The sequence below is a fragment of the Babylonia areolata genome, chromosome 19 (assembly GCF_041734735.1).
Source record: "Babylonia areolata isolate BAREFJ2019XMU chromosome 19, ASM4173473v1, whole genome shotgun sequence".
NCBI lineage: Eukaryota > Metazoa > Mollusca > Gastropoda > Neogastropoda > Buccinidae > Babylonia > Babylonia areolata.
The window spans coordinates 10,459,056-10,474,277 of record NC_134894.1 but is presented as its reverse complement, the minus strand read 5'-3'; the positions used below and the strand labels follow the sequence as shown (position 1 = coordinate 10,474,277).

At 41.5% G+C, this 15,222-nt stretch overlaps 1 protein-coding gene across 1 annotated transcript in view; it reads right to left on the bottom strand.

The window, feature by feature from the left end:
• Positions 1–1,766: 1,766 nt before the first annotated feature.
• LOC143293437 (integrin beta-1-like) overlaps positions 1,767–15,222 on the bottom strand; it is a 38,696-nt gene continuing 25,240 nt past the window's right edge. Inside the window, exons 14-22 of the mRNA XM_076604290.1 lie at positions 14,370–14,525; positions 12,680–12,819; positions 11,833–11,969; positions 9,746–9,855; positions 8,608–8,694; positions 6,360–6,492; positions 3,923–4,036; positions 2,709–2,875; positions 1,767–1,984 (exon numbers count right to left, since the gene is read on the bottom strand). Coding sequence (XP_076460405.1) covers positions 1,913–1,984; positions 2,709–2,875; positions 3,923–4,036; positions 6,360–6,492; positions 8,608–8,694; positions 9,746–9,855; positions 11,833–11,969; positions 12,680–12,819; positions 14,370–14,525 — 1,116 coding nt within the window. The 3' untranslated portion in view covers positions 1,767–1,912. The remainder of the gene's footprint in view (positions 1,985–2,708; positions 2,876–3,922; positions 4,037–6,359; positions 6,493–8,607; positions 8,695–9,745; positions 9,856–11,832; positions 11,970–12,679; positions 12,820–14,369; positions 14,526–15,222) is intronic.

Here is a 15,222-nt window from a genome sequence, read left to right as displayed (position 1 = left end):
GGTTAGCAATGTGACCATGAATATTTGAAGATGAAGAATTCATTGCATCTCAATAATTATTTACTCCAACTGAAGTACATGCTGCGTAATCAGACATAAAAACAACAACAAAAAACCCCCCAAACAACCCCCCCCCCCCCCAGGAAAAACCCCAAAAACAACAACAACAAACCCCCCCACCCCACCCCCCAAAAAACCCAACCAAAAACACAATCTCTTTCCACAGCAATGCAGCAGATCTGAAGGACTTTGTTACACATCTGCTGAGAACAAAGATCAATGGCGGTGAGAAGGGCAGAGGAGGAGGAGAGAAGACACATTACTGCTAAACTTCTGTCCCCTGAAAAGCCATGGCACAACACAAATCCTGGTTACTATCTGTACTGCTAAACTTCTGTCCCCTGAAAAGCCATGGCACAACACAAACCCTGGTTACTATCTGTACTGCTAAACTTCTGTCCCCTGAAAAGCCATGGCACAACACAAATCCTGGTTACTATCTGTACTGCTAAACTTCTGTCCCCTGAAAAGCCATGGCACAACACAAATCCTGGTTACTATCTGTACTGCTAAACTTCTGTCCCCTGAAAAGCCATGGCACAACACAAACCCTGGTTACTATCTGTACTGCTAAACTTCTGTCCCCTGAAAAGCCATGGCACAACACAAACCCTGGTTACTATCTGTACTGCTAAACTTCTGTCCCCTGAAAAGCCATGGCACAACACAAACCCTGGTTACTATCTGTACTGCTAAACTTCTGTCCCCTGAAAAGCCATGGCACAACACAAATCCTGGTTACTATCTGTACTGCTAAACTTCTGTCCCCTGAAAAGCCATGGCACAACACAAATCCTGGTTACTATCTGTACTGCTAAACTTCTGTCCCCTGAAAAGCCATGGCACAACACAAATCCTGGTTACTATCTGATGATACCATTCATGAGCTGCTGAATGTATCAAAACTGAACATTTCTCCTGAACTTAAGTTTCCTTCAACACTTTTTTTATATTTTTTTAAACGTAACAGCCCATTTTTCATGGTTCCACAGTCTTTGTCAGTACATGAAAATATTTTCTTCCTCCCTGCTCTCCACACCCCCCCTCCCCTCCCAAGAATCATCAGATAAGCGTCTACTTGGTTTCTGGATATGTGTACAGTTAAGAGAGGAACTGTTAAGAATACTGAAAACAATGCCATGGCATGAAAGGGAAAGATATTTGTTCATCACCCTGGAATTGACAGAACAGATCTGACAAGGCAAAAACGCTGGAGCAGTTATACTATCAACAGCTAGCGAATTCTGCTTGGGAATGGTGTGTGTGGTGGGGAAGTGAAGATCTGGCTTCACCTAAATCACACAGAGAACCAGAGCAGAGCTTGGAGATGCTACTGTGGTACACTAATGTCTGTATTAAAAAACAAACAAACACACATTAAAATATCTGCCAAGAACAATAATCATTTTTGATACATCGCTCCTCTGTTCATTGTGCTCAATAATCCTGCATTACATTGACACAGACCAAATACAAAAAACCACAACCCCCCCAAAAAAATCTACCCCTGAAAAAAGATCTATTTTTCTATGCTGATGAAGCACACTGCGTTCAAATTTACCTAATAAAGAGATACAAAAAACCGAAAAAACTTCCCCAAAGAACACCCTACCCCAACCCTCCTCACTACATCCCCACCTGGCTGCAGTGAACTGTACCCCAGTCAACAGCAGACATACCCTTCCTCATAAAGCTGACTGAGAAAGTTATCCAATATTGTGCATTATTGAAAAAAAAAAGAAAAGAAAAAAAGTCTGTGTCACTAAAACCTCCCATGATACATCCAGCACCTCCACCCACAATGATGGCAGAGCAGCGTAGCTCTCAAATGGTATGTGGCCGTCATCTGAGCTTAGCCCTGTTTGCCGGAGTAGGTGGGGTTGGTGAAGGTGGACGTGGCTTGTTTGTAGATGGGGTTACCTCCCTGTAATAACAGAGCAGCATGACAGGATTACCTCCCTGTGATAACACTTGCCTTTGCACGCACTCACACACTGTTCTCATTCAGCTAAGATCTGATGTTTTTTCAACTGAGAAAGAAAGGGGAAGGGGGTGAAAATGATTCTTATCTGGGTACTGGGCCTGGTTGGCCCAGTGGGTAAGGCATCAGATTCTTGCTCCGAAGTCTGGGGTTCAAGATTTTCTCTTTCACATCTGTGCAGACTCAAATCCCCTTTTTGTCCTTGGGATGAGACTCAAAAACTGAGCTCCTGTGCATGAAAGCATGCATTAAAAAATCTTGAACGCATGTTAAACCCCCTTCCACCTTTTGAAGAAGAGTAGGCCATCATGTGCTGGTGGGGTGTATGACAAGAAAATTAAAAACACACGTCACATTTAGACATTGCTCCTGAAGATGGCTACCTTAATGGTTGGATTAACCCCCCCACCCCCAAAACAAAAAAAAAAAAGAGTGAAGAAAATCCTGCATACAAACCTGTACCTCTTTCTCTTTATGTCTATCATTATATCTTCAAACACAGTTTGGATAAAGGAATATAAAAATAAAAAAAGAAAAAAAAAAAGGAAGAAAAAAAACAACGAAACCCAACCTGTTTAGGTAGTTAACTGCGGTAGCCTTGGCAACAAGCAAGGCAAGGGCATACCTTCTAAACAGGCAAGAGAGAGAGAAAGGGCAGGCAACTCACCGTGTCCCATTTGGCGTTCTGTCGCTCCTTCTCAAACTTGGCGAATTCACGGCGGTCGTGGATGAAGGTCAGCAGTTTCCAGATGAACAGAAGAGCGATGCCCACGGCCAAAATTCCCCCCACCACGCCCAGCACAATGTCCAGAACATTCACCGACTCTGGGCATGCTGTGGAGAGCAAGGCATCACAACAGCATGTTACAGTACGAAAAACCACCCCGATATGAAGTGCAAATGCCTACATGGAGGGGGTAAAAACAGTCATGCATCCAAAAGCCCACTCGTACAAACGAGTGAACATAGGAATTTCAGTCCAAGAAGGAAGGAAGGAAGAAGAAGGGAAGTGTAATTTCAGTTGGGGGGGGAGGAGGGGGGGGCAAAAAAAAAAAAAAATCAGCATTTTTGTTATCTCTGTTCACTCACCAAATCACCTGGACATTTTGTGCTTAAAAAAAACAAAGAGAAAAGAAAAAAAAAAGGTCAAATCTTTGTTATTTCCATGAATATTTACATCACATGGAAAAGAAGAATGCAACTATCAACATATCAACTATGGTAATGAAGAAGAAAGATGTGGAAACTGTTGTAAACTGTAACTCAGTAAAACAGAAGTAAGCTAAGCATAGGTCACTGGACAAACTAAGCTGTACACACGTCATATCAACAAGGAAGTCACATAATACTCCGCACTTTTAACTCTCTCCATACGAACGGCGAAAGAGACGTCGTTAACAGCGTTTCACCCCAATTACCATCATCAAAATATTGCAAGCGGAAGGCTCTTATACTGAAGAGGTGAATGTTGACAAAGAATACCACAATTCTGACGACAGAAGCTAAAGGTTGGGTTCATTCAGACACCCACTGGACATCCGAGGGGTCTGTGTAGAGGAGAAGAGAGGGCTGGCCGTACTGAGTGAGTTAACAAAATTACAAAGAGATGCTCTCCAAAAACCAATTTCATTTTTTTTAACCATTAAAACCATTGGGCTTATTCAAAAATCTGGTATGTGCTCCCTTTCCTTTTATATATATATATATTTTTTTTTTTAATGAAGATAATAAATTATGGTATTGAGTAAATGGATCAATCACATGCTGTGACACCCCCTTGACACTGAAAACTAACCATAAAAGTATTATTTCTGCAGCTGAACACAAAACCACATTCAAACTGCATGCGAAAGGGACAAGCTGGGTGTTGTGGGGACTCACATTTTTTTTCCTGCACAATAATCTGCACCTCATCTTTGGACTTGTATTCATAGACGAAGGAAAACAGGCAGTCATCATCATCCCTGAACTGGCATTTGCGCAGGCCCGGTCGGCCTGCAACACCAAGCGACTGTTCAGTACACATCATTAGGCAACACAATGATGATGAAACACATTTCTGACATGCCTGAAACCTCATTTGACTGTTCAGTACACACTGTAAGGCATCAAAGAGACAAGGAAACATGTATATAACACATCTGAAACATGATGCAACTGTTCAGTACAATTCATTACAAGAGATAATGAAACACGTCTCCAGCATGTCTGAAACATCATGCAACTGTTCAGTACAGACTTTAACACAGAGATAATGAAACACGTCTCCAACATGTCTGAAACACCAAGCAACTGTTCAGTACAGACTTTAACACAGAGATAATGAAACACGTCTCCAACATGTCTGAAACATCATGCAACTGTTCAGTACACATTATAAGGCAACACAATGATAATGAAACACGTCTCCAACATGTCTGAAACACCATGCAACTTTTCAGTACAGACTTTAACACAGAGATAATGAAACACGTCACCAACATGTCTGAAACACCATGCAACTGTTCAGTACAGACTTCACAGAGATAATGAAACACGTCTCCAACATGTCTAAAACACCATGCAACTGTTCAGTACAGACTTTAACACAGAGATAATGAAACACGTCTCCAACATGTCTGAAACACCATGCAACTGTTCAGTACACATTTTAAGGCAACACAATGATAATGAAACATGTTTCCAACATGTCTGAAACACCATGCAACTGTTCAGTTCACACTGTATAAGGCATCACTGAGATCATGAAACATGTTTCTAACATTATGGGGTATGGGGGTGGGGACATGAATGCATTATTCATAGAATGTTTAATCATCCCTAGCCTTCACATTTCTTCAGGAAACAGAAACCAAACCATGAGTTTCAGAAGGAAGTATGACGGGTGCAATAGCCGAGTGGTTAAAGCGTTGGACTTTCAATCTGAGGGTCCCGGGTTCGAATCATGGTGACGGCGCCTGGTGGGTAAAGGGTGGAGATTTTTACGATCTCCCAGGTCAACATGCGTGCAGACCTGCTAGTGCCTGAACCCCCTTCGTGTGTATATGCAAGCAGAAGATCAAACACGCACGTTAAAGATCCTGTAATCCATGTCAGCGTTCGGTGGGTTATGGAAACAAGAATATTCCCAGCATGCACACCCCCGAAAGCGGAGTACGGCTGCCTATATGGTGGGGTAAAAACAGTCATACACGTAAAAGCCCACTTGTGTGCATATGAGTGAACGTGGGAGTTGCAGGCCACGAACGCAGAAGAAGAAGAAGAAGAAGAAGGAAGTATGCGGAGAACTGCAGACTATAGAACACAAGTAGCTTGTAAAGAAATTAACAGAAAATTATAAATTAGTAGTAGCACATTCTTATCTGTTTTTGAGGGAGAGAAAAAGAGGGAGTAACAGTGAGACAGAGAGGAGGAATAGGACACAGACAGACGGACGGAAATCGAATACGAATATACGAATAAGAATAGTTTTTCAGCAGTTGATAGAGAGACAGAGAGAGAGAGAGAGAGAGAGAAAGAGAGAGAATAAATCTGTGCATCTTTACATTCATTCACATTTGTCACCTGTCAGTTTTCTTTCTTGGTAGAGGAGGTTTACAGTAGCTTTCCCTGAATCTATCAGAACTGGATTCTATGGACAGTCAGTCCATTAGCTTCACTGTGACAAGATAATTTCATTATCTCATAGCTGATTTAACAATCTATTCAAATTTACTATTTAATTCTTCTGTTCATCATTTTTTGCTTTTACTCTGTTCATGCATGTGCGGACACACAATGTGCAAATGACATCATACATAACCATTCTCACTCAAACAAACAAACAAAAAAAAAAAACATGAACAAAAAGTGCCCTATGAATTGAATTTGCATAGTATTGTAGCCAGCATATATTTTGTCTACACAGATTTCTGTGTGGAAACTGAGATGCTATCCCCAGGGAGAGTGTGTCGCTTCAGTGCAGTGTCACCCTTTTTTTTCTCTGCCCATTAGTGCTTTTGTTTTCCTATCAAAGCGGATTCTACAACATAATTTTGCCAGGGACAACCCTTTTGTTGCTGTGAGTTCTTTTTACGTGTGCTAAGTGATGTTGCACATGGGATGTCTATCTATCGTCTCATCTGAATGATTAGCATTCAGACCATCACCAGGGTCTAGCAGAGGGGGACAAAATACTGGTGAGTGTGGGGTTTGATCCTGTGTGCTCAGATTTTTTCGATTCCTTGATGGGTATGTTAACACAAGGCCAAAACTTCAAGTATCATGATGAAGTAACCACAACCAGCGAATGCTTGACTTCCCAAGGCAGCAGACTTACTAGGCAGCGTGGGCTCTGAATCGATGAGGTCCAGATTGCACTGCTTTTCGCACTCCTCACTTGACAGAGGGCCAGAGTCAAACTCTGCGCACTGCACACACGCCTTGTTCTCCTCGCACTTCCCAGGGCAAGCCTGCACAGAAGACCACAACAAAAAAGACATGACCATTTCATGACCAACTCCCATTTCCTGACAACCTGATCCTATAAAGTGATATGTGAAATATTTTCATATGAAATTTTGTTTCATGTTTATTGCTCCTGTTTAATCACATCATGTGTAATGCTGTTTTCTTGAGTGTGTGTGGGTGGTGGTGGTGGGGGGTAATTGTGCTCTTTTGTTTCGTCATGTCTGATGCAGTTTCTCTTCAAGAGATAATAAAGTTATTCTTATCTTATCTGCATGACTCATGTTTTCCTGCCCCCACACCCTCCGTTCTGCTTTGTGGACCAGCCTGACAACAAAACGCATAGCTTTAGTCGTTCCAGTGTCACTGAACTGGAACCCTGCTACCTGTTTTCTTTTTAATCAGATGTGTAAAATAAATGATCAACTGCACAATTTGATGCCTCCTTAAAAATGGAACTGGACTGAATCTGTGCCTTACCTTGTCTGATATTGATACCACAAAGTACACCTGTGCCATGCTTGTCTCATTACAGATACTGACATAAGTTTGCATGTGGGCCAACAGCAAAGTGAGAGCTGCATGATCTATCTTCTTCTTTTCTTCTTCTTCTGCGTTCGTGGGCTGCAACTCCCACGTTCACTCGTATATACACGAGTGGGCTTTTACGTGTATGACCGTTTTTACCCCGCCATGTATGCAGCCATACTCCGCTTTCGGGGGTGTGCATGCTGGGTATGTACTTGTTTCCATAACCCACCGAACGCTGACATGGATTACAGGATCTTTAACATGCGTATTTGATCTTTTGCTTGCGTGTACACACGAAAGGGGTTCAGGCACTAGCAGGTCTGCACACATGTTGACCTGGGAGATCAGAAAAATCTCCACCCTTTACCCACCAGGCGCCGTCACCGAGATTCGAACCCGGGACCCTCAGATTGAAAGTCCAACGCTTTAACCATTCGGCTATTGCGCCCGTCGCATGATCTATCATTTGTCCACAACAATGGGAATTCATTCACAGCTTATTCTTTTGTGCAGGACTATGACTCTCAAGCTTGGAGGAAACACTGCACTGGCTACTGGGGGAAGGTGGCCTTTAGGAACCATCCCAACGCCGACTGTCCTAAAACTCTCCTTGCAAAGATAGTGGGGACATAACCTGTTAAGACAACTCTCCATCATAATCAAGACAGCAACTATCGCCTATGCTGTGGTCCTGATGGTCATAGTTGGACACAACTAAGAATCTTACAAAAATACACACATCGATACCACAAGGAGCACACCTGAGCAGGCACAAGTGTCTCCAGCAGGACCTTCATCAGTTCACAGGTGCCAGCCCCCTGGTCTATTTCCCAATATTCCTGCCCCTGTACATCAGTGCCTGGCACAGTGATGGTGCTGTATCACCCCACAGTGACTTGGCTGGGGGTCTCCGGATCACATCTGTGTGTGTGTGTGTGTGTGTGTGTGTGTGTGTGTGTGTGTGTGTGTGTGTAAGTGTGTGTGTGTGTGTGTGTGTGTGTGTGTGTGTGTGTGTGTGTGTAGTGTGTGTGTGTGTGTGTGTGTGTGTGTGTAGTGTGTGTAGTGTGTGTGTGTGTGTGTAGTGTGTGTAGTGTGTGTGTGTGTGTGTGTGTGTGTGTGTGTGTGTGTGTGTGTGTGTGTGTGTGTGTGTGTGTGTGTGTAGTGTGTGTGTGTGTGTGTGTAGTGTGTGTGTGTGTGTGTGTGTGTGTGTAAGTATGTGTGTAAGTATGTGTGTGTGTGTGTGTGTGTGTGTGTAAGTATGTGTGTGTATGTGTGTAAGTATGTGTGTGTGTGTGTGTGTGTGTGTGTGTGTGTGTGTGTGTGTGTATGTATGTATGTATGTATGTATGTGTGTGTGTGTGTGTGTGTATGTATTTGTGTATGTATGTATGTATGTGTGTGTGTGTGTGTGTGTGTGTATGTGTATGTGTGTGAGTGTGTGTAAGTATGTGTGTGTGTGTGTGTGTGTGTGTGTGTGTGTGTGTGTGTGTGTGTGTGTATGTGTGTGTGTGTGTGTGTGTGTGTGTGTGTGAGAGATAAATGAAAGAAAAGGAATGGGCAAGAGAGAGAGAGAGGGAGCAATGACTCACAGGACAATCATCACAGGTGGGGCCAATGTACTGGGCAAAGCAGTAGCACTTGTTACACAGACACCTGCCATGCCCACTGCACTCCAGCTGAAAGACAACCATAAACATTTCCTGCATAAACCCCTTTCACTGCAACAACACATTTTGCAATGCTGCATGCTGATGAATTTTCCAGAAAATTTGAAAAACTGTGCTTGTAATCTTAGTTTTGAGAGAGAGAGAGAGAGAGAGAGAGAGAGAGAGAGAGAGAGAGAGAGAGAGAGAGAGACAGACAGACAGACAGAGAAAGAGAGAGAGAGAGAGAGAGAGAGAGAGAGAGAGAATGCGAATTCTTTAAGTAGTGTATGGGCCACATGCATCATTACAATGCGACGAGAGAGAGAGAGACAGAGAGAGGAAGGGAGAGAGAGAGAGAGACAGAGTGGCAGACAGAGAGAGAGACAGAGAGAGGAAGGGAGAGAGAGACAGACAGAGTGGCAGACACAGAGAGAGAGAGAACAGGTCACAATGCACCTCTCCACCCCACCACCATCCCAGGCCCAGAAAGACCAAAGGAGAGAATTCTTCATGCCTAGCAGATAACATTTTTTGCCACACTGAGCAAAACAGAGAGCATGATATTTGGACAAAAGCGTGTGTTCATCAGCACAGCATAGCACCTATGTGTTCTATCACGAATGCGGTCAACAGCAAGAGTCAAGGGATTAACATTTCCAACCCAAAACTACCAAATTACTTTCTTAATTTTGAAATCCAACACTGACATCATCTCTCCTAGTCAGCTCATGTAAAAGTAAGTACAAGGTACAGAAAAACAAATGCAGGCACTGCAAAACTTACATCTTGAATTCTACAAAACTAACTCAGAGCATTTATTTTCCAAAATCAACAACTAATCAAGATCTGACATTTATCATACCTGTTTCTGAAATAATACAACTTGAGTTTTTTTCTTGCTTGTACTGTCATTTGATAACAAATACATGTGTAACTACAAAAATATCAGTTCTCAATTTTTTTACTCCAACTTTCTCTTTTTCACTAAAGCACAGGAACCAGCTGCAGTGAAAAACCCTGAAAGGTGGACAGGCAGGCACACACACACACACACACACACACCACTCTTTGGTTTACCTACCCCGTTGCTGCCAATACAGCTATTGTTGCCGGTCATGCACTGACAGGTGTCGCCCTCGTACTTCTCATTACACACGCACACGCCACACTTGCAGATTCCGTGGTCAATTCCTGTACCATTCATTAAAAATCATTCAATAGGGCTCTTGAAGTCTGCACCACACAGCGGTCCCTTATCAGCATTCCAATTTACCTGACCCATGTATCAACAACACCAACCTTATTCTACAAAAAAGAGAACAATTCTGGACTTGTGATCCCATAACAGGAGTCTTTTTTCTGAAACAACAATCTTCCTGACATGGTAAATAAGTTTGCACTTCTTGAGGGAATATGGAAATGTTAGGAAATATGATAATGATTTCGAGATCATCTGATAAAGGCCAGCATATTTATTTTCTTTCACACACACACACACACAAGTATCTCATAATACAGCAGTAGAGTTTAGGTTAGGTTCAGGACACCATGGGTCATTTCACCTATTAACTACAAAATCAATTGGTCGTTTTCAAACAAAGGGTCAGGAAAAACAACCCCTTATTCCCACCCCCGGTGCTCCCAACAACCCCAAAATTAGAAACTGAATTCGTACTTTGCCAATCAAACTCACTGATATGTGAAAAGGTGTGTGTGTGTGTGTGTGTGTGCAGAGACTTTGTGCTAATGTTTGCAGTGTCATGATGAACATGGAAAGTACAACCGAGTCATAAACGAAACTTTATTCTGCAACACTGAAACATTGATTTGTGGTGACTGCTCTGGATGGTAAGTGGTAACACTGTGGTCCAAGAAACATAAAGGAAAAAGCAGAAAGAAAAGCAAAGCAGTGCAGCTGGAAGACATGAGATCTACAGTCACTTGCATAAGTCTGATACCAGTTTAAGTTTTTTTAAACTCAAGGAGGAATCACTGCATTTGGACAGATCCATATATGCTACACACCTGCTAGGCTGAGGCTTAACAGCAGCATAAAGCAATATACTATTCAAACCTAGAGTGCATGCATAAATATTTGTCCACCATCTCGAAATGGATTTTTTTCAAGAGAATTCTGCCAGAGGACATACTTATGTTGCCATGGGTTCTTTTTCAGTGCACCAAGTGAGTGCTGTACACAGGACTTCAGTTTATCATGCTCAGTTCAAGCACTTTGCTTTGTGGACATCCAAATCTTGACAACGGCAGAATGTCTCTAAAATTTCCTGAAGTAACCCGTCAGCAAAATGTGGATCTGTTAATTGTGTAGTCCCATACAAAGGAAGAATATCAAATGCACTATCAAGATCATGTTTACATCAGAATGTGTAAGTTGGTTAAACATATTGAAGTATGCCTGCTCAAATTGTGAAATAAAAAAGGTTATGCATATAAGAGTGCTTGTACACATATTGATTGGATCTTGATTTTACTTGAAAAAAAACATTGTTGCATAACATCAACAAAGTAAACAACAAACGTTTACACTGCCCACGAATGATGAAGAAATCTCTCAGCTTCAGACTCCCCAGACGACAGGTACGTAGAATGTACAAAACTGCAAGTGTTGTGAACACTCATTCAATCTTTCTTGACATCAGGCAGCTCCTTTTGGTGGCATGCTCCATGTGAGTGATGATTTCTCATGTCAAAATGTCCTACATGTATCAAAGCCATCCTCAACTGAGTAGACTGGCTGGAAAGTAAAAAGCTACACTAGCACTGTATTCCACCAAAGTTCACAATATTCAAGTGACAATGCCTCTGTGTAAATGTACCTCGTTTCATTTCCTGTACAAATTTATATATATTTTTTTGACAGTGCTTGTCTGCTGAATTTTTTTTTCATGTTTTTAAGACTGAAGCTACAATCGTAATTGTTTTGCAGGAAAATAAGAGAAATCTGCAAAAGCCCTTTTAGCATGACCAATTTTATAAGAAAAATAATAAGTCAAGTGAACGACTGGCAATAACATCGACGGGTCATTCAAAAACTGTATGCAGCAGTAACTGATGACTGACATGAAACTTAAACCCTGCAGTCGTGTTACACCAGTAACAAATGTGGCTTATTTGTTGTTGCTCTTAACCAAGAGGAGCTCAGCTTACCCCCACAGATTCCATCCTCAGTGTAGTCACATGCCAGGTTGTCACATTCGCAGAAGGGGCCCTCATAGCCGTTATTACATATGCATTTGCCACACTCACATCGTCCACGGCCTGAGCACGTCACTGTGGAGTTTCCACTGAAAGCACAGGAACAATGTCAATCAATAATAATACATGATCTGTCTGGGACCTCTTCCCATAATCACTTGTGCATTCATGCATCCAACATGTATATCTCACAGAGTATAGCCCCCTACGTACATGTGATATCATTTTCATGACAAACACTTTGGAAAAAACAAGTGCTCTGACAAGCAAACATTTGGTCTTTAATTTTATTATTATTTTTTTTTAACGCAAAACAAAACAGGGTGTCTGAAAAGAACAAAGCAGGATTATCCCCCTTCCTTTAGGGATTCATTTCTTCAACTTGCTCATCTCAAATATGGAGAGAAGTGTCTTAAAGTCAAAAGAAGAATTCCAAAGTCAACAGAAGAATTTCCACTGTCAGCAAATTGTTCTTTATAATGTGTATGCTAATACATACGTATTATGTGTGCATGAAGGTATGCATGTGTGTGTGCACACTTGTGTGAGAGTGTGCAGATGCATGTGTGAATGTCTATGTATGTGCATGTGTGCATGCATTTGTGCATGTATGTGTGTAACCAAGTGATTTTTTCCCTTTGTTCTTAAACATTCAACAGGACAAATGCACAATAATGACTACAATGCTGGTGGTCCACAATACTGACATTATTCACCTTGAAAAAGACTAGCACCCACTGACCCCTCCCTATCACATCCTTCAAAAAAAGAAGAAAAAAAACCCCAACAAGAAACTCACAGGCATTTTTCATCAGACTCTTTGCTGCTGACCTCTGAAGAGTCACACTCACACTCTTCACCGTAGCGACCAGGGTTGCAGGAGCAGATGCCACACTCGTAAGTCCCGTTTCCATCAAAACATTTGGGACTGTTCACTTCCTGCATCACACCATCCATTAACACTGACATGTCTGTTCCCTCAACACCAGTTTAAAAAGTTTCAGGTCACTTAGCCTTAAAGGGCATCAGGGCAGTGGATTCTCACCTTCTGTGTCAAAGGCTTGACACTGGCAGGTGGGGTAGCAATCCTCTTCTTCACCTGTTTTAAACCTTCCCAGCCAAAGTCAGGTACCCATTTAACTCTCTCCATACAAACGGCGAAAGAGACGACGTTAACAGCGTTTCACCCCAGTTACCATCATCAAATTATTGCAAGCGGAAGGCTCTTATACTGAAGAGATGAATGTTACAAAGAATACCACAATTCTGACGACGGAAGCTAAAGGTTGGGTCATTCAGACACCCACGGGACATCCGAGGGGTTTGTGTAGAGGAGAAGAGAGGACTGGCCGTACTGAGTGAGTTAAACCCAGGTGAAGTGAGGGAAAACGAACTCAAGTGCCTTTCCAAAGAACACAACACCATGCTGACAAGGCCCTTGAACCCTGATCACCAGTGAACATCAGTTCAGATGTCCTACGCCTAACCAATTCTGCCAAGGGGCCTCTCCCATGGCAGTTACCCGTTTACAAAAATGTGGATTAAATCCAGCTGTTCTCTGGCACTACCAATGCTGGCTTGCACCAGACCTTTATGTTAACCAGTCACCCCCTGCCTTTTCCTTCCTGCTCTTCTCTCTGGCTCAAGCAATTACTGTTCTGACACCATGTACTCTCTGGATGTTCAACTGAATGTGTTAGGTCAAACTGCTGTGCCTAACCCTACATGTCTTTGCTTGTTAATGAAAGACTTAAAGTTTTATTTATAAATTAAAAGTTTCCAGGCCATAGTTTCAGTTTTCATTTCTCCAAGAAACATTTCTGTATAAACAGACAACTCTAGGTATGTTGCATGACATCTACAAATCCATTAAGGCTCTATGTAAAGAAATTAAGACGTTAACCTTTTGAACAACTCATTAATCAAATAAATAAAATAAGCAACTAATACAAATTTTATTTCAACTTCCCATGATAAGACAGACAAGACCATATGCAAATACTGAACAGATGCCTTTAGTGAATTACAAAAAAGAAACAAAAAAGTGAGAAAAATGCTGGCTAAGCATTAATCTTCCTGGTTTTGGGAAAATTTATCCTCCACCAATATCCAGTCTTTGAACTTTACAACACATTTTTAACACAAACACATACAACTAGCACCCAAAACTAAGTAATTATCATGAAGTAATCTGATACAAGATAACAGTTTTCCATTCTCACCAAACTCTTTCCTCCTCTCTCACATTTCACTTCCCCTTCTCCGCTCTCTTCACAATCACAAATTATTTCACATGTTAAAAGAAAATGTGATCTAACACTCACAATGAAAACAACAACAAACAAAAAGACAAAACCTATAGAAGAGAATTCTGAAAAATAAAACAAAACATATTGAAAATAAACTGATCATGAAGCAAAAACCCACTGAACATATGATGATGATGAATCATGAAAATGATCTGCTTCAAGGAAAGACATTTCACGCACCTCAAAACCTGGCGTTTCACATTCACATTCACAGATGATGTCCAGTTCCACAGAGAGTCGCTCTGCAAGACCTGCAGGGTATATGCTCAGCCCTTGCTTCCATTCCTTCCTGTCTTTGGGGCACTGAGTCACTGTCACCTCTGCTGAAAAAGTGACCTGAAACAGGCCATCAGCAGTGAAACAAGAACCAGATCAAGGTACCATGGGCTGATGGGCATCAATAACAAGAACTATAAAAGGGATGGAAATTAAACATCAAGAACCATAAAAGCTTTGAAAATTAAAGAACAAGAACTATGGAATGAATGGAAATAGAATATCAAGAAAAAGATTGTGGTTATAAATCATCAAGAACTACATACATAATGGAAATAGTACATCAAAAAGTGTAAGAGTGAAGGAAATTAAATGTCAATAACCATGAAAATTAAACACAATGAAATATAAAAATGGTGAAAATGAAACATAAAGAACTACAAATGTGACAGAAATAAAATATCAAGAGATGGAGAATAAGTGTAATAGCAACTGTTCAAGCCCTTCACTTTTGACTGCAGATGTATCCATGCTTTAGGGATAACTGCATTTTCAAGTCTAGCAGGTCACTTGAATATGATTATATCCTTGCAAACAGCGACTGTCTTGATGCATGATTGAAACAATATCTCAGCAAGTTTTGGCTTGATTTTGATGTGCTTTTTGCATTGTATTGTCAAAAGTTGTTGAGCGTGTCAACATGGCTGCCGGGATGTACGGTACAGAAGAGGTGGCTAGAAGCTTGATTTTCTGCACAACGTCGACAATAGCAGCTATGAAAAATTAATAGAAAATGAAACAGGTCATAGTGTTTGTA